This window comes from Cyclopterus lumpus, chromosome 23, assembly GCF_009769545.1.
Source record: "Cyclopterus lumpus isolate fCycLum1 chromosome 23, fCycLum1.pri, whole genome shotgun sequence".
Taxonomy (NCBI): domain Eukaryota; kingdom Metazoa; phylum Chordata; class Actinopteri; order Perciformes; family Cyclopteridae; genus Cyclopterus; species Cyclopterus lumpus.
Window position 1 is genome coordinate 1,588,839 of NC_046988.1, and position 27,199 is coordinate 1,616,037.

The 27,199-nt window shown below is 42.4% G+C and overlaps 1 protein-coding gene across 2 annotated transcripts in view; it reads right to left on the bottom strand.

Annotated features, from left to right (window-relative positions):
- ttll12 (tubulin tyrosine ligase-like family, member 12) overlaps window positions 1-27,199 on the bottom strand; it is a 55,095-nt gene that overhangs the window by 6,915 nt on the left and 20,981 nt on the right. The window contains exons 13-25 of one of the 2 annotated variants that reach the window (XR_004608948.1): window positions 26,272-26,410; window positions 25,103-25,605; window positions 24,027-24,095; window positions 19,607-19,745; window positions 18,438-18,940; window positions 17,362-17,430; window positions 12,800-12,938; window positions 11,631-12,133; window positions 10,555-10,623; window positions 6,208-6,346; window positions 5,039-5,541; window positions 3,963-4,031; window positions 568-706 (exon numbers count right to left, since the gene is read on the bottom strand). Coding sequence is in view for 1 of the 2 variants with exons in the window: in XM_034525743.1 (XP_034381634.1) it covers window positions 25,454-25,605; window positions 26,272-26,410 (291 nt within the window). In the remaining variant the exon portion in view is untranslated. Of the gene's footprint in view, window positions 1-567; window positions 707-3,962; window positions 4,032-5,038; window positions 5,542-6,207; window positions 6,347-10,554; window positions 10,624-11,630; window positions 12,134-12,799; window positions 12,939-17,361; window positions 17,431-18,437; window positions 18,941-19,606; window positions 19,746-24,026; window positions 24,096-24,968; window positions 25,606-26,271; window positions 26,411-27,199 lie in introns of those variants that run through there. The other variant, XM_034525743.1, reaches the window with a different exon arrangement.

Below are 27,199 nucleotides of genomic sequence, written 5' to 3' on the forward strand. Positions count from 1 at the left end.
AACTGTACATCTAGTATTTGATTAATTGTTTAGTCTATGTGATGTGAGAATATATACGGTAGATGGGAACTTGTATTGTTTGCATGGAGGGGTAAGTCCCTTTCTGATTGACATTTGAGACCCCCTGGAAGCCTCAACAGCTACATGTTGGTTGGTTGTGTTGAAGAATAAGCGTACGGGACCTTATGAGATACAGTCTGGGATGCAGAGCCACCGATAATTATATTAGATATCCGTTTGAAATGGACTCCAGAAGCCGGATCGGGTATCGGTGACAACGAGCCGGTCTGGTATCGGATATCGTTATTTTGATCAAAATGTATTTATTCATATTTTGTTTTACAAACTTAATAAAGCAATGTTTATTTCAAGCCTGATGTTTCCTTACACATAAAGGCATGATCCCAGTGAGGTATACATCTTATTTATTAATACCTGAAGCCCAATCATCGGGACCGAAGCTCAGATCTGGGCGTCCCTAGTTTGGGCTCGGGCTCTGAACCCGGAGGCTCAAACAATAACGCTTCCTTATCTCGCTGATAAATCACGTAAAGAACAGCCGCTCACCATTTTGCCCCGTACTCCACTTCAGCATGAGGTCCACGGCATAGATGGCCCGGGACGACGGGTACGGACACACACCACACGGAGCCGGGCGGCACGAGGCGGCCTGGAAGAACTCCCCGAAGGCCTTGAACGCCTCTGCCTGTGAGGGGGAGGAAGAGGAAGGAGGGGTTGCGTTCAAACGCTCACGTGCATGTTAGCGGTGAAATGTCCTGAAACCGGATCAGAGTGATTGTTGTGAAACAGATATTATCCATGGAATGAATAATACGCCTGGAGAGATATTCCTGAGCGTCTGTGTGAAGGCAACCAAAACTAACTCAACGGATTGTGTGTCCGTGATATGTTTTGAACCCAGGTTTGACTTATTCTACCCAGATCTGGGGTCTCTATATTTAGAACATCCACATTGAATGTTTGCACACGTTCAAAGGAGGAAATGCACTTATGCCAAAAAATATAATATTCGGATTTATAAAACCTTGCGTATGCCTGCCAGTGAGCTTTTTAGGAAGTGGAAGTGCTTGTGGATGAAGAGCTCCATGAACACGGGTCCCGTGCTAATTCTTCCATTTACACAATGTATGCGTGCATTAAAGCGTATCAACATGTAGTCATATCAATAATCTGATATATGTCTTCACTGTTGGAACGTGTTATCCAATCACCTACACTCAATATATGCACATTTAGAAATGATTGTATCCTTTTGCTTGTTTGATTCACATCATGAAGAACGTCAACACGGTGGTTTTCTTGTAATGGCACCTGAATATATTTCGTGGTATTTCTCTTTTTGTTGCTGCCTGCATCGGGTCAAGGGTCACGCAGCAGCTACAGGTAGTCTGCACATCCTCAGTCACAATCAGTGGTATCCACCATCCCGGATATTAATAGGTGAATGCAATTTATTTACTTGTGTTTTCTGATGGAATTATGATTAGGACTGGTAATGAGGACATGGAGAGATCGTATGAACGATGTCTCTGGCTTTATTTTTCACACAATCCCCAAGTGATGGTGGAGAGGGCAGTGTCAAACATCATTGGAGCGATTTTAACACTTAATGAAAACTAAAATCATACTTGGTGACAGTATTAGAAGGTTGTTCCGTGATGTGGTCATATTTTTCCCAGATGTGGTCATATTCGGTCATATTCTTCCGAGATGTAGTCATGTTCTTCCCAGATGTGGTCATGTTCTACCCAGATATGGTCATATTCGGTCATATTCTTCCGAGATGTAGTCATGTTCTTCCCAGATGTAGTCATGTTCTTCCCAGATGTGGTCATGTTCTACCCAGATATGGTCATATTCGGTCATATTCTTCCCAGATGTGGTCATATTCGGTCATATTCTTCCGAGATGTAGTCATGTTCTTCCCAGATGTGGTCATATTCTTCCCAGATGTCATATTCTTCCCAGATGTGGTCATATTCTGTCATGTTCTTCCCAGATGTCATATTCTTCCCAGATGTGGTCATATTCGGTCATGTTCTACCCAGATATGGTCATATTCGGTCATATTCTTCCCAGATGTGGTCATGTTCTACCCAGATATGGTCATATTCGGTCATATTCTTCCGAGATGTAGTCATGTTCTTCCCAGATGTGGTCATATTCGGTCATATTCTTCCCAGATGTGGTCATATTCTTCCCAGATGTGGTCATATTCTTCCGAGATGTGGTCATGTTCTTCCCAGATGTGGTCATATTCGGTCATATTCTTCCCAGATGTGGTCATATTCTTCCCAGATGTGGTCATATTCGGTCATATTCTTCCGAGATGTAGTCATGTTCTACCCAGATATGGTCATATTCGGTCATATTCTTCCCAGATGTGGTCATATTCGGTCATATTCTTCCGAGATGTAGTCATGTTCTTCCCAGATGTGGTCATGTTCTACCCAGATATGGTCATATTCTACCCAGATATGGTCATATTCGGTCATATTCTTCCCAGATGTAGTCATGTTCTTCCCAGATGTGGTCATGTTCTACCCAGATATGGTCATATTCGGTCATATTCTTCCCAGATGTGGTCATATTCTACCCAGATATGGTCATATTCGGTCATATTCTTCCCAGATGTAGTCATGTTCTTCCCAGATGTGGTCATGTTCTACCCAGATATGGTCATATTCGGTCATATTCTTCCCAGATGTGGTCATATTCTACCCAGATATGGTCATATTCGGTCATATTCTTCCCAGATGTGGTCATATTCTACCCAGATATGCTCATATTTGGTCATATTCTTCCCAGATGTGGTCATATTCGGTCATATTCTTCCGAGATGTAGTCATATTCTACCCAGATGTGGTCATATTCGGTCATATTCTTCCCAGATGTGGTCATATTCGGTCATATTCTTCCGAGATGTAGTCATATTCTACCCAGATATGGTCATATTCGGTCATATTCTTCCCAGATGTGGTCATATTCGGTCATATTCTTCCGAGATGTAGTCATGTTCTTCCCAGATGTGGTCATGTTCTACCTAGATGTGGTCATATTCTTCCCAGATGTGGTCATATTCGGTCATATTCTTCAGAGATGTAGTCATGTTCTACCTAGATGTGGTCATATTCTACCCAGATGTGGTCATATTCGGTCATATTCTTCCCAGATGTAGTCATGTTCTTCCCAGATGTGGTCATGTTCTACCCAGATATGGTCATATTCTTCCCAGATGTGGTCATATTCGGTCATATTCTTCCGAGATGTAGTCATGTTCTTCCCAGATGTGGTCATGTTCTACCCAGATATGGTCATATTCGGTCATATTCTTCCCAGATGTGGTCATATTCTTCCCAGATGTGGTCATATTCGGTCATATTCTTCCGAGATGTAGTCATGTTCTTCCCAGATGTGGTCATGTTCTACCCAGATATGGTCATATTCGGTCATATTCTTCCCAGATGTGGTCATATTCTACCCAGATATGGTCATATTCGGTCATATTCTTCCCAGATGTGGTCATATTCTACCCAGATATGCTCATATTCGGTCATATTCTTCCCAGATGTGGTCATATTCGGTCATATTCTTCCCAGATGTAGTCATGTTCTTCCCAGATGTGGTCATATTCGGTCATATTCTTCCGAGATGTAGTCATGTTCTACCCAGATATGGTCATATTCTTCCCAGATGTGGTCATATTCTTCCCAGATGTGGTCATATTCGGTCATATTCTTCCGAGATGTAGTCATATTCTTCCCAGATGTGGTCATGTTCTACCCAGATGTGGTCATATTCGGTCATATTCTTCCCAGATGTAGTCATATTCTTCCCAGATGTGCTCATGTTCTACCCAGATGTGGTCGTATTCGGTCATATTCTTCCCAGATGTGGTCATATTCGGTCATATTCTTCCCTTATTCACATAGTGTACTTACTTCCACCCCCTTCCATGGATACAGTGGGTACTGCTTCTCAAACATGGGGATGAAGTCATCGTAGTGCACCTAGAGAGACACAGATGACAGTTAACGACAGCTTCAGGATCCGAGCTTCATGGTTTACATTAGATTATCATGTATGTTGCTAAAGCAGAGGATCAGTTTATTATTATTCCTTGTTTTATTTAAGTGATTATTTGTTCGCCTCGATTTGATAGTTGTCAGTGAAGATAGACAGTAAACACAGAGAAAGATTACGACACGGAAGAAAAGAACATTGACTTAAATTAAAATTCTATATTTTTATAAAAAGATCAATATTAAACAAGGCCAGTGTTTTCCACAGGATTTAGTGAGACTGTGGTGGGTTGACATCCGACCCTCTAGGGGGGGGTGTTGGGGGTGCTCCCCTAGAAGAAGACTTTGAGCTAGACTGGGTTTCATCCAATCAGAAGATCGGCAGGCTCTCAACCAGTCCGCATCTACACTGGATCCCAGATTGATCCCGAATTAATGTAAATGTCAATTCCTCTGGTATCAGTGTATGAAGGGGGTTGGTGGTGGTGATAAGGCACCCAGGTCTCAGTTGGTGGGAGAGATGTTTGGAATCCAAAATATTTGATACTATGCAGCTGTGTATTAAAATCCACATGACAAATGCTGTGGTCTGGGTCAGTTCTGGGCTTTTACAGTTAAACATGTATTTATTATTTGGACAAAGAGATGATGTCCTCAGCTGAGTGCCACAGTGTCCAAAGCCAAATGCAACTCAATGCTCCGAGTCCCTCTGTTGTCCAGTTGAGCCGTCCCCTCTTCCACACATCTCCCAGCCAGCTGATCAGCTGACACCATTCATTGTATCAGATTAACACACAGATGTATTTCCCCCAGCAGGATGCACTTCCTCATTTAGTCAAATGACTCAATGACTAGGGCATATGAGGACACATTCAACAGTTTATCTTGCAGTGCTTTCTGTCACCAGAAGCATTATTTCAATAATTTCATGTTTATTAAATCACTTTGGAATAATTCACAATAGAAGAATGCATAAATCAACTTTTGGGTCTTACTCAATTCATATCAGCTCTGTGTTCTTGGGCCTGATCTTCATGACTCATGAGGTAAATCTACAGCACAAAGGTAGATACAAGTTACACCAACAGTTACAAACCACTGACCAGTCATCTTTAACCCAATAATAACAGGGTCAAATAGATTTGTTTTTGCCTAACAACTTTTCACACATCAAATGAATACATTTCCTCTTCTGCACATTAACACACTTAGCAGTTGTTGTTCTATTTCCATCTGAACAGAGTTAATACTTGAGGTTCATCGCAAATGATTTAAAGATTCACAAGGAATATGTGAATATCAACTGGAGCGTAGATGGTACACCGGTTACAGACAAAGACAGAGGATCATGCGATTTGTGTGACCGGACAGTGCTCGGGCTGATCCAGGAACAGCGTCTGGAACATGTGGTTGTAGAAGGAGGGGTGGTAGAGGCAGGCCCTGGCGCAGTCTGGGCTGAAGTTGAACTCCAGGATCTGAGGCTTCATGACGCGCTCACCTGACCCAGGATCAGAGCACACACAAATGAGACGATTACACAGCACAGAAACCAGGGTCAAAGGTTAGAATCCTACACAAAGACATCCACGGGGCAAAGAACTGTACATCTAGTATTTGATTAATTGTTTAGTCTATGTGATGTGAGAATATATACGGTAGATGGGAACTTGTATTGTTTGCATGGAGGGGTAAGTCCCTTTCTGATTGACATTTGAGACCCCCTGGAAGCCTCAACAGCTACATGTTGGTTGGTTGTGTTGAAGAATAAGCGTACGGGACCTTATGAGATACAGTCTGGGATGCAGAGCCACCGATAATTATATTAGATATCCGTTTGAAATGGACTCCAGAAGCCGGATCGGGTATCGGTGACAACGAGCCGGTCTGGTATCGGATATCGTTATTTTGATCAAAATGTATTTATTCATATTTTGTTTTACAAACTTAATAAAGCAATGTTTATTTCAAGCCTGATGTTTCCTTACACATAAAGGCATGATCCCAGTGAGGTATACATCTTATTTATTAATACCTGAAGCCCAATCATCGGGACCGAAGCTCAGATCTGGGCGTCCCTAGTTTGGGCTCGGGCTCTGAACCCGGAGGCTCAAACAATAACGCTTCCTTATCTCGCTGATAAATCACGTAAAGAACAGCCGCTCACCATTTTGCCCCGTACTCCACTTCAGCATGAGGTCCACGGCATAGATGGCCCGGGACGACGGGTACGGACACACACCACACGGAGCCGGGCGGCACGAGGCGGCCTGGAAGAACTCCCCGAAGGCCTTGAACGCCTCTGCCTGTGAGGGGGAGGAAGAGGAAGGAGGGGTTGCGTTCAAACGCTCACGTGCATGTTAGCGGTGAAATGTCCTGAAACCGGATCAGAGTGATTGTTGTGAAACAGATATTATCCATGGAATGAATAATACGCCTGGAGAGATATTCCTGAGCGTCTGTGTGAAGGCAACCAAAACTAACTCAACGGATTGTGTGTCCGTGATATGTTTTGAACCCAGGTTTGACTTATTCTACCCAGATCTGGGGTCTCTATATTTAGAACATCCACATTGAATGTTTGCACACGTTCAAAGGAGGAAATGCACTTATGCCAAAAAATATAATATTCGGATTTATAAAACCTTGCGTATGCCTGCCAGTGAGCTTTTTAGGAAGTGGAAGTGCTTGTGGATGAAGAGCTCCATGAACACGGGTCCCGTGCTAATTCTTCCATTTACACAATGTATGCGTGCATTAAAGCGTATCAACATGTAGTCATATCAATAATCTGATATATGTCTTCACTGTTGGAACGTGTTATCCAATCACCTACACTCAATATATGCACATTTAGAAATGATTGTATCCTTTTGCTTGTTTGATTCACATCATGAAGAACGTCAACACGGTGGTTTTCTTGTAATGGCACCTGAATATATTTCGTGGTATTTCTCTTTTTGTTGCTGCCTGCATCGGGTCAAGGGTCACGCAGCAGCTACAGGTAGTCTGCACATCCTCAGTCACAATCAGTGGTATCCACCATCCCGGATATTAATAGGTGAATGCAATTTATTTACTTGTGTTTTCTGATGGAATTATGATTAGGACTGGTAATGAGGACATGGAGAGATCGTATGAACGATGTCTCTGGCTTTATTTTTCACACAATCCCCAAGTGATGGTGGAGAGGGCAGTGTCAAACATCATTGGAGCGATTTTAACACTTAATGAAAACTAAAATCATACTTGGTGACAGTATTAGAAGGTTGTTCCGTGATGTGGTCATATTTTTCCCAGATGTGGTCATATTCGGTCATATTCTTCCGAGATGTAGTCATGTTCTTCCCAGATGTGGTCATGTTCTACCCAGATATGGTCATATTCGGTCATATTCTTCCGAGATGTAGTCATGTTCTTCCCAGATGTGGTCATATTCTTCCCAGATGTGGTCATGTTCTACCCAGATATGGTCATATTCGGTCATATTCTTCCCAGATGTGGTCATATTCGGTCATATTCTTCCGAGATGTAGTCATGTTCTTCCCAGATGTGGTCATATTCTTCCCAGATGTCATATTCTTCCCAGATGTGGTCATATTCTGTCATATTCTTCCCAGATGTCATATTCTTCCCAGATGTGGTCATATTCGGTCATGTTCTACCCAGATATGGTCATATTCGGTCATATTCTTCCCAGATGTGGTCATATTCGGTCATATTCTTCCGAGATGTAGTCATGTTCTTCCCAGATGTGGTCATATTCTACCCAGATGTCATATTCTTCCCAGATGTGGTCATATTCTGTCATGTTCTTCCCAGATGTCATATTCTTCCCAGATGTGGTCATATTCGGTCATGTTCTACCCAGATATGGTCATATTCGGTCATATTCTTCCCAGATGTGGTCATGTTCTACCCAGATGTGGTCATATTCGGTCATATTCTTCCGAGATGTAGTCATGTTCTTCCAAGATGTGGTCATATTCGGTCATATTCTTCCCAGATGTGGTCATATTCTTCCCAGATGTGGTCATATTCTTCCGAGATGTGGTCATGTTCTTCCCAGATGTGGTCATATTCGGTCATATTCTTCCCAGATGTGGTCATGTTCTTCCCAGATATGGTCATATTCGGTCATATTCTTCCCAGATGTGGTCATGTTCTACCCAGATATGGTCATATTCGGTCATATTCTTCCCAGATGTGGTCATATTCGGTCATATTCTTCCGAGATGTAGTCATGTTCTTCCCAGATGTAGTCATGTTCTACCCAGATATGGTCATATTCGGTCATATTCTTCCCAGATGTGGTCATATTCGGTCATATTCTTCCGAGATGTAGTCATGTTCTTCCCAGATGTGGTCATGTTCTACCCAGATATGGTCATATTCGGTCATATTCTTCCCAGATGTGGTCATATTCGGTCATATTCTTCCGAGATGTAGTCATGTTCTTCCCAGATGTGGTCATGTTCTACCCAGATATGGTCATATTCTACCCAGATATGGTCATATTCGGTCATATTCTTCCCAGATGTGGTCATATTCTACCCAGATATGGTCATATTCGGTCATATTCTTCCCAGATGTAGTCATGTTCTTCCCAGATGTGGTCATGTTCTACCCAGATATGGTCATATTCGGTCATATTCTTCCCAGATGTGGTCATATTCTACCCAGATATGGTCATATTCGGTCATATTCTTCCCAGATGTGGTCATATTCGGTCATATTCTTCCGAGATGTAGTCATGTTCTTCCCAGATGTGGTCATGTTCTACCCAGATATGGTCATATTCTACCCAGATATGGTCATATTCGGTCATATTCTTCCCAGATGTGGTCATATTCTTCCCAGATGTAGTCATGTTCTTCCCAGATGTGGTCATGTTCTACCCAGATATGGTCATATTCGGTCATATTCTTCCCAGATGTGGTCATATTCTACCCAGATATGGTCATATTCGGTCATATTCTTCCCAGATGTAGTCATGTTCTTCCCAGATGTGGTCATGTTCTACCCAGATATGGTCATATTCGGTCATATTCTTCCCAGATGTAGTCATATTCTTCCCAGATGTAGTCATATTCTTCCCAGATGTGGTCATGTTCTACCCAGATATGGTCATATTCGGTCATATTCTTCCCAGATGTGGTCATATTCTACCCAGATATGGTCATATTCGGTCATATTCTTCCCAGATGTAGTCATGTTCTTCCCAGATGTGGTCATGTTCTACCCAGATATGGTCATATTCGGTCATATTCTTCCCAGATGTGGTCATATTCTACCCAGATATGGTCATATTCGGTCATATTCTTCCCAGATGTGGTCATATTCTACCCAGATATGCTCATATTTGGTCATATTCTTCCCAGATGTGGTCATATTCGGTCATATTCTTCCGAGATGTAGTCATATTCTACCCAGATGTGGTCATATTCGGTCATATTCTTCCCAGATGTGGTCATATTCGGTCATATTCTTCCGAGATGTAGTCATATTCTACCCAGATATGGTCATATTCGGTCATATTCTTCCCAGATGTGGTCATATTCGGTCATATTCTTCCGAGATGTAGTCATGTTCTACCTAGATGTGGTCATATTCTTCCCAGATGTGGTCATATTCGGTCATATTCTTCCGAGATGTAGTCATGTTCTACCTAGATGTGGTCATATTCTACCCAGATGTGGTCATATTCGGTCATATTCTTCCCAGATGTGGTCATGTTCTTCCCAGATGTAGTCATGTTCTTCCCAGATGTGGTCATGTTCTACCCAGATATGGTCATATTCTTCCCAGATGTGGTCATATTCGGTCATATTCTTCCGAGATGTAGTCATGTTCTTCCCAGATGTGGTCATGTTCTACCCAGATATGGTCATATTCGGTCATATTCTTCCCAGATGTGGTCATATTCTTCCCAGATGTGGTCATATTCGGTCATATTCTTCCGAGATGTAGTCATGTTCTTCCCAGATGTGGTCATGTTCTACCCAGATATGGTCATATTCGGTCATATTCTTCCCAGATGTGGTCATATTCTACCCAGATATGCTCATATTCGGTCATATTCTTCCCAGATGTGGTCATATTCTACCCAGATATGCTCATATTCGGTCATATTCTTCCCAGATGTGGTCATATTCGGTCATATTCTTCCCAGATGTAGTCATGTTCTTCCCAGATGTGGTCATATTCGGTCATATTCTTCCGAGATGTAGTCATGTTCTACCCAGATATGGTCATATTCTTCCCAGATGTGGTCATATTCTTCCCAGATGTGGTCATATTCGGTCATATTCTTCCGAGATGTAGTCATATTCTTCCCAGATGTGGTCATGTTCTTCCCAGATGTGGTCATATTCGGTCATATTCTTCCCAGATGTAGTCATATTCTTCCCAGATGTGCTCATGTTCTACCCAGATGTGGTCGTATTCGGTCATATTCTTCCCAGATGTGGTCATATTCGGTCATATTCTTCCCTTATTCACATAGTGTACTTACTTCCACCCCCTTCCATGGATACAGTGGGTACTGCTTCTCAAACATGGGGATGAAGTCATCGTAGTGCACCTAGAGAGACACAGATGACAGTTAACGACAGCTTCAGGATCCGAGCTTCATGGTTTACATTAGATTATCATGTATGTTGCTAAAGCAGAGGATCAGTTTATTATTATTCCTTGTTTTATTTAAGTGATTATTTGTTCGCCTCGATTTGATAGTTGTCAGTGAAGATAGACAGTAAACACAGAGAAAGATTACGACACGGAAGAAAAGAACATTGACTTAAATTAAAATTCTATATTTTTATAAAAAGATCAATATTAAACAAGGCCAGTGTTTTCCACAGGATTTAGTGAGACTGTGGTGGGTTGACATCCGACCCTCTAGGGGGGGGTGTTGGGGGTGCTCCCCTAGAAGAAGACTTTGAGCTAGACTGGGTTTCATCCAATCAGAAGATCGGCAGGCTCTCAACCAGTCCGCATCTACACTGGATCCCAGATTGATCCCGAATTAATGTAAATGTCAATTCCTCTGGTATCAGTGTATGAAGGGGGTTGGTGGTGGTGATAAGGCACCCAGGTCTCAGTTGGTGGGAGAGATGTTTGGAATCCAAAATATTTGATACTATGCAGCTGTGTATTAAAATCCACATGACAAATGCTGTGGTCTGGGTCAGTTCTGGGCTTTTACAGTTAAACATGTATTTATTATTTGGACAAAGAGATGATGTCCTCAGCTGAGTGCCACAGTGTCCAAAGCCAAATGCAACTCAATGCTCCGAGTCCCTCTGTTGTCCAGTTGAGCCGTCCCCTCTTCCACACATCTCCCAGCCAGCTGATCAGCTGACACCATTCATTGTATCAGATTAACACACAGATGTATTTCCCCCAGCAGGATGCACTTCCTCATTTAGTCAAATGACTCAATGACTAGGGCATATGAGGACACATTCAACAGTTTATCTTGCAGTGCTTTCTGTCACCAGAAGCATTATTTCAATAATTTCATGTTTATTAAATCACTTTGGAATAATTCACAATAGAAGAATGCATAAATCAACTTTTGGGTCTTACTCAATTCATATCAGCTCTGTGTTCTTGGGCCTGATCTTCATGACTCATGAGGTAAATCTACAGCACAAAGGTAGATACAAGTTACACCAACAGTTACAAACCACTGACCAGTCATCTTTAACCCAATAATAACAGGGTCAAATAGATTTGTTTTTGCCTAACAACTTTTCACACATCAAATGAATACATTTCCTCTTCTGCACATTAACACACTTAGCAGTTGTTGTTCTATTTCCATCTGAACAGAGTTAATACTTGAGGTTCATCGCAAATGATTTAAAGATTCACAAGGAATATGTGAATATCAACTGGAGCGTAGATGGTACACCGGTTACAGACAAAGACAGAGGATCATGCGATTTGTGTGACCGGACAGTGCTCGGGCTGATCCAGGAACAGCGTCTGGAACATGTGGTTGTAGAAGGAGGGGTGGTAGAGGCAGGCCCTGGCGCAGTCTGGGCTGAAGTTGAACTCCAGGATCTGAGGCTTCATGACGCGCTCACCTGACCCAGGATCAGAGCACACACAAATGAGACGATTACACAGCACAGAAACCAGGGTCAAAGGTTAGAATCCTACACAAAGACATCCACGGGGCAAAGAACTGTACATCTAGTATTTGATTAATTGTTTAGTCTATGTGATGTGAGAATATATACGGTAGATGGGAACTTGTATTGTTTGCATGGAGGGGTAAGTCCCTTTCTGATTGACATTTGAGACCCCCTGGAAGCCTCAACAGCTACATGTTGGTTGGTTGTGTTGAAGAATAAGCGTACGGGACCTTATGAGATACAGTCTGGGATGCAGAGCCACCGATAATTATATTAGATATCCGTTTGAAATGGACTCCAGAAGCCGGATCGGGTATCGGTGACAACGAGCCGGTCTGGTATCGGATATCGTTATTTTGATCAAAATGTATTTATTCATATTTTGTTTTACAAACTTAATAAAGCAATGTTTATTTCAAGCCTGATGTTTCCTTACACATAAAGGCATGATCCCAGTGAGGTATACATCTTATTTATTAATACCTGAAGCCCAATCATCGGGACCGAAGCTCAGATCTGGGCGTCCCTAGTTTGGGCTCGGGCTCTGAACCCGGAGGCTCAAACAATAACGCTTCCTTATCTCGCTGATAAATCACGTAAAGAACAGCCGCTCACCATTTTGCCCCGTACTCCACTTCAGCATGAGGTCCACGGCATAGATGGCCCGGGACGACGGGTACGGACACACACCACACGGAGCCGGGCGGCACGAGGCGGCCTGGAAGAACTCCCCGAAGGCCTTGAACGCCTCTGCCTGTGAGGGGGAGGAAGAGGAAGGAGGGGTTGCGTTCAAACGCTCACGTGCATGTTAGCGGTGAAATGTCCTGAAACCGGATCAGAGTGATTGTTGTGAAACAGATATTATCCATGGAATGAATAATACGCCTGGAGAGATATTCCTGAGCGTCTGTGTGAAGGCAACCAAAACTAACTCAACGGATTGTGTGTCCGTGATATGTTTTGAACCCAGGTTTGACTTATTCTACCCAGATCTGGGGTCTCTATATTTAGAACATCCACATTGAATGTTTGCACACGTTCAAAGGAGGAAATGCACTTATGCCAAAAAATATAATATTCGGATTTATAAAACCTTGCGTATGCCTGCCAGTGAGCTTTTTAGGAAGTGGAAGTGCTTGTGGATGAAGAGCTCCATGAACACGGGTCCCGTGCTAATTCTTCCATTTACACAATGTATGCGTGCATTAAAGCGTATCAACATGTAGTCATATCAATAATCTGATATATGTCTTCACTGTTGGAACGTGTTATCCAATCACCTACACTCAATATATGCACATTTAGAAATGATTGTATCCTTTTGCTTGTTTGATTCACATCATGAAGAACGTCAACACGGTGGTTTTCTTGTAATGGCACCTGAATATATTTCGTGGTATTTCTCTTTTTGTTGCTGCCTGCATCGGGTCAAGGGTCACGCAGCAGCTACAGGTAGTCTGCACATCCTCAGTCACAATCAGTGGTATCCACCATCCCGGATATTAATAGGTGAATGCAATTTATTTACTTGTGTTTTCTGATGGAATTATGATTAGGACTGGTAATGAGGACATGGAGAGATCGTATGAACGATGTCTCTGGCTTTATTTTTCACACAATCCCCAAGTGATGGTGGAGAGGGCAGTGTCAAACATCATTGGAGCGATTTTAACACTTAATGAAAACTAAAATCATACTTGGTGACAGTATTAGAAGGTTGTTCCGTGATGTGGTCATATTTTTCCCAGATGTGGTCATATTCGGTCATATTCTTCCGAGATGTAGTCATGTTCTTCCCAGATGTGGTCATGTTCTACCCAGATATGGTCATATTCGGTCATATTCTTCCGAGATGTAGTCATGTTCTTCCCAGATGTAGTCATGTTCTTCCCAGATGTGGTCATGTTCTACCCAGATATGGTCATATTCGGTCATATTCTTCCCAGATGTGGTCATATTCGGTCATATTCTTCCGAGATGTAGTCATATTCTTCCCAGATGTGGTCATATTCTTCCCAGATGTCATATTCTTCCCAGATGTGGTCATATTCTGTCATGTTCTTCCCAGATGTCATATTCTTCCCAGATGTGGTCATATTCGGTCATGTTCTACCCAGATATGGTCATATTCGGTCATATTCTTCCCAGATGTGGTCATATTCGGTCATATTCTTCCGAGATGTAGTCATGTTCTTCCCAGATGTGGTCATATTCTTCCCAGATGTCATATTCTTCCCAGATGTGGTCATATTCTGTCATGTTCTTCCCAGATGTCATATTCTTCCCAGATGTGGTCATATTCGGTCATGTTCTACCCAGATATGGTCATATTCGGTCATATTCTTCCCAGATGTGGTCATGTTCTACCCAGATGTGGTCATATTCGGTCATATTCTTCCGAGATGTAGTCATGTTCTTCCAAGATGTGGTCATATTCGGTCATATTCTTCCCAGATGTGGTCATATTCTTCCCAGATGTGGTCATATTCTTCCGAGATGTGGTCATGTTCTTCCCAGATGTGGTCATATTCTGTCATGTTCTTCCCAGATGTCATATTCTTCCCAGATGTGGTCATATTCGGTCATGTTCTACCCAGATATGGTCATATTCGGTCATATTCTTCCCAGATGTGGTCATGTTCTACCCAGATGTGGTCATATTCGGTCATATTCTTCCGAGATGTAGTCATGTTCTTCCAAGATGTGGTCATATTCGGTCATATTCTTCCCAGATGTGGTCATATTCTTCCCAGATGTGGTCATATTCTTCCGAGATGTGGTCATGTTCTTCCCAGATGTGGTCATATTCGGTCATATTCTTCCCAGATGTGGTCATATTCTTCCCAGATGTGGTCATATTCGGTCATATTCTTCCGAGATGTAGTCATGTTCTACCCAGATATGGTCATATTCGGTCATATTCTTCCCAGATGTGGTCATATTCGGTCATATTCTTCCGAGATGTAGTCATGTTCTTCCCAGATGTAGTCATGTTCTACCCAGATATGGTCATATTCGGTCATATTCTTCCCAGATGTGGTCATATTCGGTCATATTCTTCCGAGATGTAGTCATGTTCTTCCCAGATGTGGTCATGTTCTACCCAGATATGGTCATATTCGGTCATATTCTTCCCAGATGTGGTCATATTCGGTCATATTCTTCCGAGATGTAGTCATGTTCTTCCCAGATGTGGTCATGTTCTACCCAGATATGGTCATATTCTACCCAGATATGGTCATATTCGGTCATATTCTTCCCAGATGTGGTCATATTCTACCCAGATATGGTCATATTCGGTCATATTCTTCCCAGATGTAGTCATGTTCTTCCCAGATGTGGTCATGTTCTACCCAGATATGGTCATATTCGGTCATATTCTTCCCAGATGTGGTCATATTCTACCCAGATATGGTCATATTCGGTCATATTCTTCCCAGATGTGGTCATATTCGGTCATATTCTTCCGAGATGTAGTCATGTTCTTCCCAGATGTGGTCATGTTCTACCCAGATATGGTCATATTCTACCCAGATATGGTCATATTCGGTCATATTCTTCCCAGATGTGGTCATATTCTACCCAGATATGGTCATATTCGGTCATATTCTTCCCAGATGTAGTCATGTTCTTCCCAGATGTGGTCATGTTCTACCCAGATATGGTCATATTCGGTCATATTCTTCCCAGATGTAGTCATATTCTTCCCAGATGTGGTCATATTCGGTCATATTCTTCCCAGATGTAGTCATGTTCTTCCCAGATGTGGTCATGTTCTACCCAGATATGGTCATATTCGGTCATATTCTTCCCAGATGTAGTCATATTCTTCCCAGATGTAGTCATATTCTTCCCAGATGTGGTCATGTTCTACCCAGATATGGTCATATTCGGTCATATTCTTCCCAGATGTGGTCATATTCTACCCAGATATGGTCATATTCGGTCATATTCTTCCCAGATGTAGTCATGTTCTTCCCAGATGTGGTCATGTTCTACCCAGATATGGTCATATTCGGTCATATTCTTCCCAGATGTGGTCATATTCTACCCAGATATGGTCATATTCGGTCATATTCTTCCCAGATGTGGTCATATTCTACCCAGATATGCTCATATTTGGTCATATTCTTCCCAGATGTGGTCATATTCGGTCATATTCTTCCGAGATGTAGTCATATTCTACCCAGATATGGTCATATTCGGTCATATTCTTCCCAGATGTGGTCATATTCGGTCATATTCTTCCGAGATGTAGTCATATTCTACCCAGATATGGTCATATTCGGTCATATTCTTCCCAGATGTGGTCATATTCGGTCATATTCTTCCGAGATGTAGTCATGTTCTACCTAGATGTGGTCATATTCTTCCCAGATGTGGTCATATTCGGTCATATTCTTCCGAGATGTAGTCATGTTCTACCTAGATGTGGTCATATTCTACCCAGATGTGGTCATATTCGGTCATATTCTTCCCAGATGTGGTCATGTTCTTCCCAGATGTAGTCATGTTCTTCCCAGATGTGGTCATGTTCTACCCAGATATGGTCATATTCTTCCCAGATGTGGTCATATTCGGTCATATTCTTCCGAGATGTAGTCATGTTCTTCCCAGATGTGGTCATGTTCTACCCAGATATGGTCATATTCGGTCATATTCTTCCCAGATGTGGTCATATTCTTCCCAGATGTGGTCATATTCGGTCATATTCTTCCGAGATGTAGTCATGTTCTTCCCAGATGTGGTCATGTTCTACCCAGATATGGTCATATTCGGTCATATTCTTCCCAGATGTGGTCATATTCTACCCAGATATGCTCATATTCGGTCATATTCTTCCCAGATGTGGTCATATTCTACCCAGATATGCTCATATTCGGTCATATTCTTCCCAGATGTGGTCATATTCTTCCCAGATGTAGTCATGTTCTTCCCAGATGTGGTCATATTCGGTCATATTCTTCCCAGATGTGCTCATGTTCTACCCAGATGTGGTCGTATTCGGTCATATTCTTCCCAGATGTAGTCATGTTCTACCCAGATGTGGTCATATTCGGTCATATTCTTCCCAGATGTGCTCATGTTCTACCCAGATGTGGTCGTATTCGGTCATATTCTTCCCAGATGTGGTCATATTCGGTCATATTCTTCCCTTATTCACATAGTGTACTTACTTCCACCCCCTTCCATGGATACAGTGGGTACTGCTTCTCAAACATGGGGATGAAGTCATCGTAGTGCACCTAGAGAGACACAGATGACAGTTAACGACAGCTTCAGGATCCGAGCTTCATGGTTTACATTAGATTATCATGTATGTTGCTAAAGCAGAGGATCAGTTTATTATTATTCCTTGTTTTATTTAAGTGATTATTTGTTCGCCTCGATTTGATAGTTGTCAGTGAAGATAGACAGTAAACACAGAGAAAGATTACGACACGGAAGAAAAGAACATTGACTTAAATTAAAATTCTATATTTTTATAAAAAGATCAATATTAAACAAGGCCAGTGTTTTCCACAGGATTTAGTGAGACTGTGGTGGGTTGACATCCGACCCTCTAGGGGGGGGTGTTGGGGGTGCTCCCCTAGAAGAAGACTTTGAGCTAGACTGGGTTTCATCCAATCAGAAGATCGGCAGGCTCTCAACCAGTCCGCATCTACACTGGATCCCAGATTGATCCCGAATTAATGTAAATGTCAATTCCTCTGGTATCAGTGTATGAAGGGGGTTGGTGGTGGTGATAAGGCACCCAGGTCTCAGTTGGTGGGAGAGATGTTTGGAATCCAAAATATTTGATACTATGCAGCTGTGTATTAAAATCCACATGACAAATGCTGTGGTCTGGGTCAGTTCTGGGCTTTTACAGTTAAACATGTATTTATTATTTGGACAAAGAGATGATGTCCTCAGCTGAGTGCCACAGTGTCCAAAGCCAAATGCAACTCAATGCTCCGAGTCCCTCTGTTGTCCAGTTGAGCCGTCCCCTCTTCCACACATCTCCCAGCCAGCTGATCAGCTGACACCATTCATTGTATCAGATTAACACACAGATGTATTTCCCCCAGCAGGATGCACTTCCTCATTTAGTCAAATGACTCAATGACTAGGGCATATGAGGACACATTCAACAGTTTATCTTGCAGTGCTTTCTGTCACCAGAAGCATTATTTCAATAATTTCATGTTTATTAAATCACTTTGGAATAATTCACAATAGAAGAATGCATAAATCAACTTTTGGGTCTTACTCAATTCATATCAGCTCTGTGTTCTTGGGCCTGATCTTCATGACTCATGAGGTAAATCTACAGCACAAAGGTAGATACAAGTTACACCAACAGTTACAAACCACTGACCAGTCATCTTTAACCCAATAATAACAGGGTCAAATAGATTTGTTTTTGCCTAACAACTTTTCACACATCAAATGAATACATTTCCTCTTCTGCACATTAACACACTTAGCAGTTGTTGTTCTATTTCCATCTGAACAGAGTTAATACTTGAGGTTCATCGCAAATGATTTAAAGATTCACAAGGAATATGTGAATATCAACTGGAGCGTAGATGGTACACCGGTTACAGACAAAGACAGAGGATCATGCGATTTGTGTGACCGGACAGTGCTCGGGCTGATCCAGGAACAGCGTCTGGAACATGTGGTTGTAGAAGGAGGGGTGGTAGAGGCAGGCCCTGGCGCAGTCTGGGCTGAAGTTGAACTCCAGGATCTGAGGCTTCATGACGCGCTCACCTGACCCAGGATCAGAGCACACACAAATGAGACGATTACACAGCACAGAAACCAGGGTCAAAGGTTAGAATCCTACACAAAGACATCCACGGGGCAAAGAACTGTACATCTAGTATTTGATTAATTGTTTAGTCTATGTGATGTGAGAATATATACGGTAGATGGGAACTTGTATTGTTTGCATGGAGGGGTAAGTCCCTTTCTGATTGACATTTGAGACCCCCTGGAAGCCTCAACAGCTACATGTTGGTTGGTTGTGTTGAAGAATAAGCGTACGGGACCTTATGAGATACAGTCTGGGATGCAGAGCCACCGATAATTATATTAGATATCCGTTTGAAATGGACTCCAGAAGCCGGATCGGGTATCGGTGACAACGAGCCGGTCTGGTATCGGATATCGTTATTTTGATCAAAATGTATTTATTCATATTTTGTTTTACAAACTTAATAAAGCAATGTTTATTTCAAGCCTGATGTTTCCTTACACATAAAGGCATGATCCCAGTGAGGTATACATCTTATTTATTAATACCTGAAGCCCAATCATCGGGACCGAAGCTCAGATCTGGGCGTCCCTAGTTTGGGCTCGGGCTCTGAACCCGGAGGCTCAAACAATAACGCTTCCTTATCTCGCTGATAAATCACGTAAAGAACAGCCGCTCACCATTTTGCCCCGTACTCCACTTCAGCATGAGGTCCACGGCATAGATGGCCCGGGACGACGGGTACGGACACACACCACACGGAGCCGGGCGGCACGAGGCGGCCTGGAAGAACTCCCCGAAGGCCTTGAACGCCTCTGCCTGTGAGGGGGAGGAAGAGGAAGGAGGGGTTGCGTTCAAACGCTCACGTGCATGTTAGCGGTGAAATGTCCTGAAACCGGATCAGAGTGATTGTTGTGAAACAGATATTATCCATGGAATGAATAATACGCCTGGAGAGATATTCCTGAGCGTCTGTGTGAAGGCAACCAAAACTAACTCAACGGATTGTGTGTCCGTGATATGTTTTGAACCCAGGTTTGACTTATTCTACCCAGATCTGGGGTCTCTATATTTAGAACATCCACATTGAATGTTTGCACACGTTCAAAGGAGGAAATGCACTTATGCCAAAAAATATAATATTCGGATTTATAAAACCTTGCGTATGCCTGCCAGTGAGCTTTTTAGGAAGTGGAAGTGCTTGTGGATGAAGAGCTCCATGAACACGGGTCCCGTGCTAATTCTTCCATTTACACAATGTATGCGTGCATTAAAGCGTATCAACATGTAGTCATATCAATAATCTGATATATGTCTTCACTGTTGGAACGTGTTATCCAATCACCTACACTCAATATATGCACATTTAGAAATGATTGTATCCTTTTGCTTGTTTGATTCACATCATGAAGAACGTCAACACGGTGGTTTTCTTGTAATGGCACCTGAATATATTTCGTGGTATTTCTCTTTTTGTTGCTGCCTGCATCGGGTCAAGGGTCACGCAGCAGCTACAGGTAGTCTGCACATCCTCAGTCACAATCAGTGGTATCCACCATCCCGGATATTAATAGGTGAATGCAATTTATTTACTTGTGTTTTCTGATGGAATTATGATTAGGACTGGTAATGAGGACATGGAGAGATCGTATGAACGATGTCTCTGGCTTTATTTTTCACACAATCCCCAAGTGATGGTGGAGAGGGCAGTGTCAAACATCATTGGAGCGATTTTAACACTTAATGAAAACTAAAATCATACTTGGTGACAGTATTAGAAGGTTGTTCCGTGATGTGGTCATATTTTTCCCAGATGTGGTCATATTCGGTCATATTCTTCCGAGATGTAGTCATGTTCTTCCCAGATGTGGTCATGTTCTACCCAGATATGGTCATATTCGGTCATATTCTTCCGAGATGTAGTCATGTTCTTCCCAGATGTAGTCATGTTCTTCCCAGATGTGGTCATGTTCTACCCAGATATGGTCATATTCGGTCATATTCTTCCCAGATGTGGTCATATTCGGTCATATTCTTCCGAGATGTAGTCATGTTCTTCCCAGATGTGGTCATATTCTTCCCAGATGTCATATTCTTCCCAGATGTGGTCATATTCTGTCATATTCTTCCCAGATGTCATATTCTTCCCAGATGTGGTCATATTCGGTCATGTTCTACCCAGATATGGTCATATTCGGTCATATTCTTCCCAGATGTGGTCATATTCGGTCATATTCTTCCGAGATGTAGTCATGTTCTTCCCAGATGTGGTCATATTCTTCCCAGATGTCATATTCTTCCCAGATGTGGTCATATTCTGTCATGTTCTTCCCAGATGTCATATTCTTCCCAGATGTGGTCATATTCGGTCATGTTCTACCCAGATATGGTCATATTCGGTCATATTCTTCCCAGATGTGGTCATGTTCTACCCAGATGTGGTCATATTCTTCCGAGATGTAGTCATGTTCTTCCAAGATGTGGTCATATTCGGTCATATTCTTCCCAGATGTGGTCATATTCTTCCCAGATGTGGTCATATTCTTCCGAGATGTGGTCATGTTCTTCCCAGATGTGGTCATATTCGGTCATATTCTTCCCAGATGTGGTCATATTCTTCCCAGATGTGGTCATATTCGGTCATATTCTTCCGAGATGTAGTCATGTTCTACCCAGATATGGTCATATTCGGTCATATTCTTCCCAGATGTGGTCATATTCGGTCATATTCTTCCGAGATGTAGTCATGTTCTTCCCAGATGTAGTCATGTTCTACCCAGATATGGTCATATTCGGTCATATTCTTCCCAGATGTGGTCATATTCGGTCATATTCTTCCGAGATGTAGTCATGTTCTTCCCAGATGTGGTCATGTTCTACCCAGATATGGTCATATTCGGTCATATTCTTCCCAGATGTGGTCATATTCGGTCATATTCTTCCGAGATGTAGTCATGTTCTTCCCAGATGTGGTCATGTTCTACCCAGATATGGTCATATTCTACCCAGATATGGTCATATTCGGTCATATTCTTCCCAGATGTGGTCATATTCTACCCAGATATGGTCATATTCGGTCATATTCTTCCCAGATGTAGTCATGTTCTTCCCAGATGTGGTCATGTTCTACCCAGATATGGTCATATTCGGTCATATTCTTCCCAGATGTGGTCATATTCTACCCAGATATGGTCATATTCGGTCATATTCTTCCCAGATGTGGTCATATTCGGTCATATTCTTCCGAGATGTAGTCATGTTCTTCCCAGATGTGGTCATGTTCTACCCAGATATGGTCATATTCTACCCAGATATGGTCATATTCGGTCATATTCTTCCCAGATGTGGTCATATTCTACCCAGATATGGTCATATTCGGTCATATTCTTCCCAGATGTAGTCATGTTCTTCCCAGATGTGGTCATGTTCTACCCAGATATGGTCATATTCGGTCATATTCTTCCCAGATGTGGTCATATTCTACCCAGATATGGTCATATTCGGTCATATTCTTCCCAGATGTAGTCATGTTCTTCCCAGATGTGGTCATGTTCTACCCAGATATGGTCATATTCGGTCATATTCTTCCCAGATGTAGTCATATTCTTCCCAGATGTAGTCATATTCTTCCCAGATGTGGTCATGTTCTACCCAGATATGGTCATATTCGGTCATATTCTTCCCAGATGTGGTCATATTCTACCCAGATATGGTCATATTCGGTCATATTCTTCCCAGATGTAGTCATGTTCTTCCCAGATGTGGTCATATTCTACCCAGATATGGTCATATTCGGTCATATTCTTCCCAGATGTGGTCATATTCTACCCAGATATGGTCATATTCGGTCATATTCTTCCCAGATGTGGTCATATTCTACCCAGATATGCTCATATTTGGTCATATTCTTCCCAGATGTGGTCATATTCGGTCATATTCTTCCGAGATGTAGTCATATTCTACCCAGATGTGGTCATATTCGGTCATATTCTTCCCAGATGTGGTCATATTCGGTCATATTTTTCCGAGATGTAGTCATATTCTACCCAGATATGGTCATATTCGGTCATATTCTTCCCAGATGTGGTCATATTCGGTCATATTCTTCCGAGATGTAGTCATGTTCTACCTAGATGTGGTCATATTCTTCCCAGATGTGGTCATATTCGGTCATATTCTTCCGAGATGTAGTCATGTTCTACCTAGATGTGGTCATATTCTACCCAGATGTGGTCATATTCGGTCATATTCTTCCCAGATGTGGTCATGTTCTTCCCAGATGTAGTCATGTTCTTCCCAGATGTGGTCATGTTCTACCCAGATATGGTCATATTCTTCCCAGATGTGGTCATATTCGGTCATATTCTTCCGAGATGTAGTCATGTTCTTCCCAGATGTGGTCATGTTCTACCCAGATATGGTCATATTCGGTCATATTCTTCCCAGATGTGGTCATATTCTTCCCAGATGTGGTCATATTCGGTCATATTCTTCCGAGATGTAGTCATGTTCTTCCCAGATGTGGTCATGTTCTACCCAGATATGGTCATATTCGGTCATATTCTTCCCAGATGTGGTCATATTCTACCCAGATATGCTCATATTCGGTCATATTCTTCCCAGATGTGGTCATATTCTACCCAGATATGCTCATATTCGGTCATATTCTTCCCAGATGTGGTCATATTCTACCCAGATATGCTCATATTCGGTCATATTCTTCCCAGATGTGGTCATATTCGGTCATATTCTTCCCAGATGTAGTCATGTTCTTCCCAGATGTGGTCATATTCGGTCATATTCTTCCGAGATGTAGTCATGTTCTACCCAGATATGGTCATATTCTTCCCAGATGTGGTCATATTCTTCCCAGATGTGGTCATATTCGGTCATATTCTTCCGAGATGTAGTCATATTCTTCCCAGATGTGGTCATGTTCTACCCAGATGTGGTCATATTCGGTCATATTCTTCCCAGATGTAGTCATATTCTTCCCAGATGTGCTCATGTTCTACCCAGATGTGGTCGTATTCGGTCATATTCTTCCCAGATGTGGTCATATTCGGTCATATTCTTCCCTTATTCACATAGTGTACTTACTTCCACCCCCTTCCATGGATACAGTGGGTACTGCTTCTCAAACATGGGGATGAAGTCATCGTAGTGCACCTAGAGAGACACAGATGACAGTTAACGACAGCTTCAGGATCCGAGCTTCATGGTTTACATTAGATTATCATGTATGTTGCTAAAGCAGAGGATCAGTTTATTATTATTCCTTGTTTTATTTAAGTGATTATTTGTTCGCCTCGATTTGATAGTTGTCAGTGAAGATAGACAGTAAACACAGAGAAAGATTACGACACGGAAGAAAAGAACATTGACTTAAATTAAAATTCTATATTTTTATAAAAAGATCAATATTAAACAAGGCCAGTGTTTTCCACAGGATTTAGTGAGACTGTGGTGGGTTGACATCCGACCCTCTAGGGGGGGGTGTTGGGGGTGCTCCCCTAGAAGAAGACTTTGAGCTAGACTGGGTTTCATCCAATCAGAAGATCGGCAGGCTCTCAACCAGTCCGCATCTACACTGGATCCCAGATTGATCCCGAATTAATGTAAATGTCAATTCCTCTGGTATCAGTGTATGAAGGGGGTTGGTGGTGGTGATAAGGCACCCAGGTCTCAGTTGGTGGGAGAGATGTTTGGAATCCAAAATATTTGATACTATGCAGCTGTGTATTAAAATCCACATGACAAATGCTGTGGTCTGGGTCAGTTCTGGGCTTTTACAGTTAAACATGTATTTATTATTTGGACAAAGAGATGATGTCCTCAGCTGAGTGCCACAGTGTCCAAAGCCAAATGCAACTCAATGCTCCGAGTCCCTCTGTTGTCCAGTTGAGCCGTCCCCTCTTCCACACATCTCCCAGCCAGCTGATCAGCTGACACCATTCATTGTATCAGATTAACACACAGATGTATTTCCCCCAGCAGGATGCACTTCCTCATTTAGTCAAATGACTCAATGACTAGGGCATATGAGGACACATTCAACAGTTTATCTTGCAGTGCTTTCTGTCACCAGAAGCATTATTTCAATAATTTCATGTTTATTAAATCACTTTGGAATAATTCACAATAGAAGAATGCATAAATCAACTTTTGGGTCTTACTCAATTCATATCAGCTCTGTGTTCTTGGGCCTGATCTTCATGACTCATGAGGTAAATCTACAGCACAAAGGTAGATACAAGTTACACCAACAGTTACAAACCACTGACCAGTCATCTTTAACCCAATAATAACAGGGTCAAATAGATTTGTTTTTGCCTAACAACTTTTCACACATCAAATGAATACATTTCCTCTTCTGCACATTAACACACTTAGCAGTTGTTGTTCTATTTCCATCTGAACAGAGTTAATACTTGAGGTTCATCGCAAATGATTTAAAGATTCACAAGGAATATGTGAATATCAACTGGAGCGTAGATGGTACACCGGTTACAGACAAAGACAGAGGATCATGCGATTTGTGTGACCGGACAGTGCTCGGGCTGATCCAGGAACAGCGTCTGGAACATGTGGTTGTAGAAGGAGGGGTGGTAGAGGCAGGCCCTGGCGCAGTCTGGGCTGAAGTTGAACTCCAGGATCTGAGGCTTCATGACGCGCTCACCTGACCCAGGATCAGAGCACACACAAATGAGACGATTACACAGCACAGAAACCAGGGTCAAAGGTTAGAATCCTACACAAAGACATCCACGGGGCAAAGAACTGTACATCTAGTATTTGATTAATTGTTTAGTCTATGTGATGTGAGAATATATACGGTAGATGGGAACTTGTATTGTTTGCATGGAGGGGTAAGTCCCTTTCTGATTGACATTTGAGACCCCCTGGAAGCCTCAACAGCTACATGTTGGTTGGTTGTGTTGAAGAATAAGCGTACGGGACCTTATGAGATACAGTCTGGGATGCAGAGCCACCGATAATTATATTAGATATCCGTTTGAAATGGACTCCAGAAGCCGGATCGGGTATCGGTGACAACGAGCCGGTCTGGTATCGGATATCGTTATTTTGATCAAAATGTATTTATTCATATTTTGTTTTACAAACTTAATAAAGCAATGTTTATTTCAAGCCTGATGTTTCCTTACACATAAAGGCATGATCCCAGTGAGGTATACATCTTATTTATTAATACCTGAAGCCCAATCATCGGGACCGAAGCTCAGATCTGGGCGTCCCTAGTTTGGGCTCGGGCTCTGAACCCGGAGGCTCAAACAATAACGCTTCCTTATCTCGCTGATAAATCACGTAAAGAACAGCCGCTCACCATTTTGCCCCGTACTCCACTTCAGCATGAGGTCCACGGCATAGATGGCCCGGGACGACGGGTACGGACACACACCACACGGAGCCGGGCGGCACGAGGCGGCCTGGAAGAACTCCCCGAAGGCCTTGAACGCCTCTGCCTGTGAGGGGGAGGAAGAGGAAGGAGGGGTTGCGTTCAAACGCTCACGTGCATGTTAGCGGTGAAATGTCCTGAAACCGGATCAGAGTGATTGTTGTGAAACAGATATTATCCATGGAATGAATAATACGCCTGGAGAGATATTCCTGAGCGTCTGTGTGAAGGCAACCAAAACTAACTCAACGGATTGTGTGTCCGTGATATGTTTTGAACCCAGGTTTGACTTATTCTACCCAGATCTGGGGTCTCTATATTTAGAACATCCACATTGAATGTTTGCACACGTTCAAAGGAGGAAATGCACTTATGCCAAAAAATATAATATTCGGATTTATAAAACCTTGCGTATGCCTGCCAGTGAGCTTTTTAGGAAGTGGAAGTGCTTGTGGATGAAGAGCTCCATGAACACGGGTCCCGTGCTAATTCTTCCATTTACACAATGTATGCGTGCATTAAAGCGTATCAACATGTAGTCATATCAATAATCTGATATATGTCTTCACTGTTGGAACGTGTTATCCAATCACCTACACTCAATATATGCACATTTAGAAATGATTGTATCCTTTTGCTTGTTTGATTCACATCATGAAGAACGTCAACACGGTGGTTTTCTTGTAATGGCACCTGAATATATTTCGTGGTATTTCTCTTTTTGTTGCTGCCTGCATCGGGTCAAGGGTCACGCAGCAGCTACAGGTAGTCTGCACATCCTCAGTCACAATCAGTGGTATCCACCATCCCGGATATTAATAGGTGAATGCAATTTATTTACTTGTGTTTTCTGATG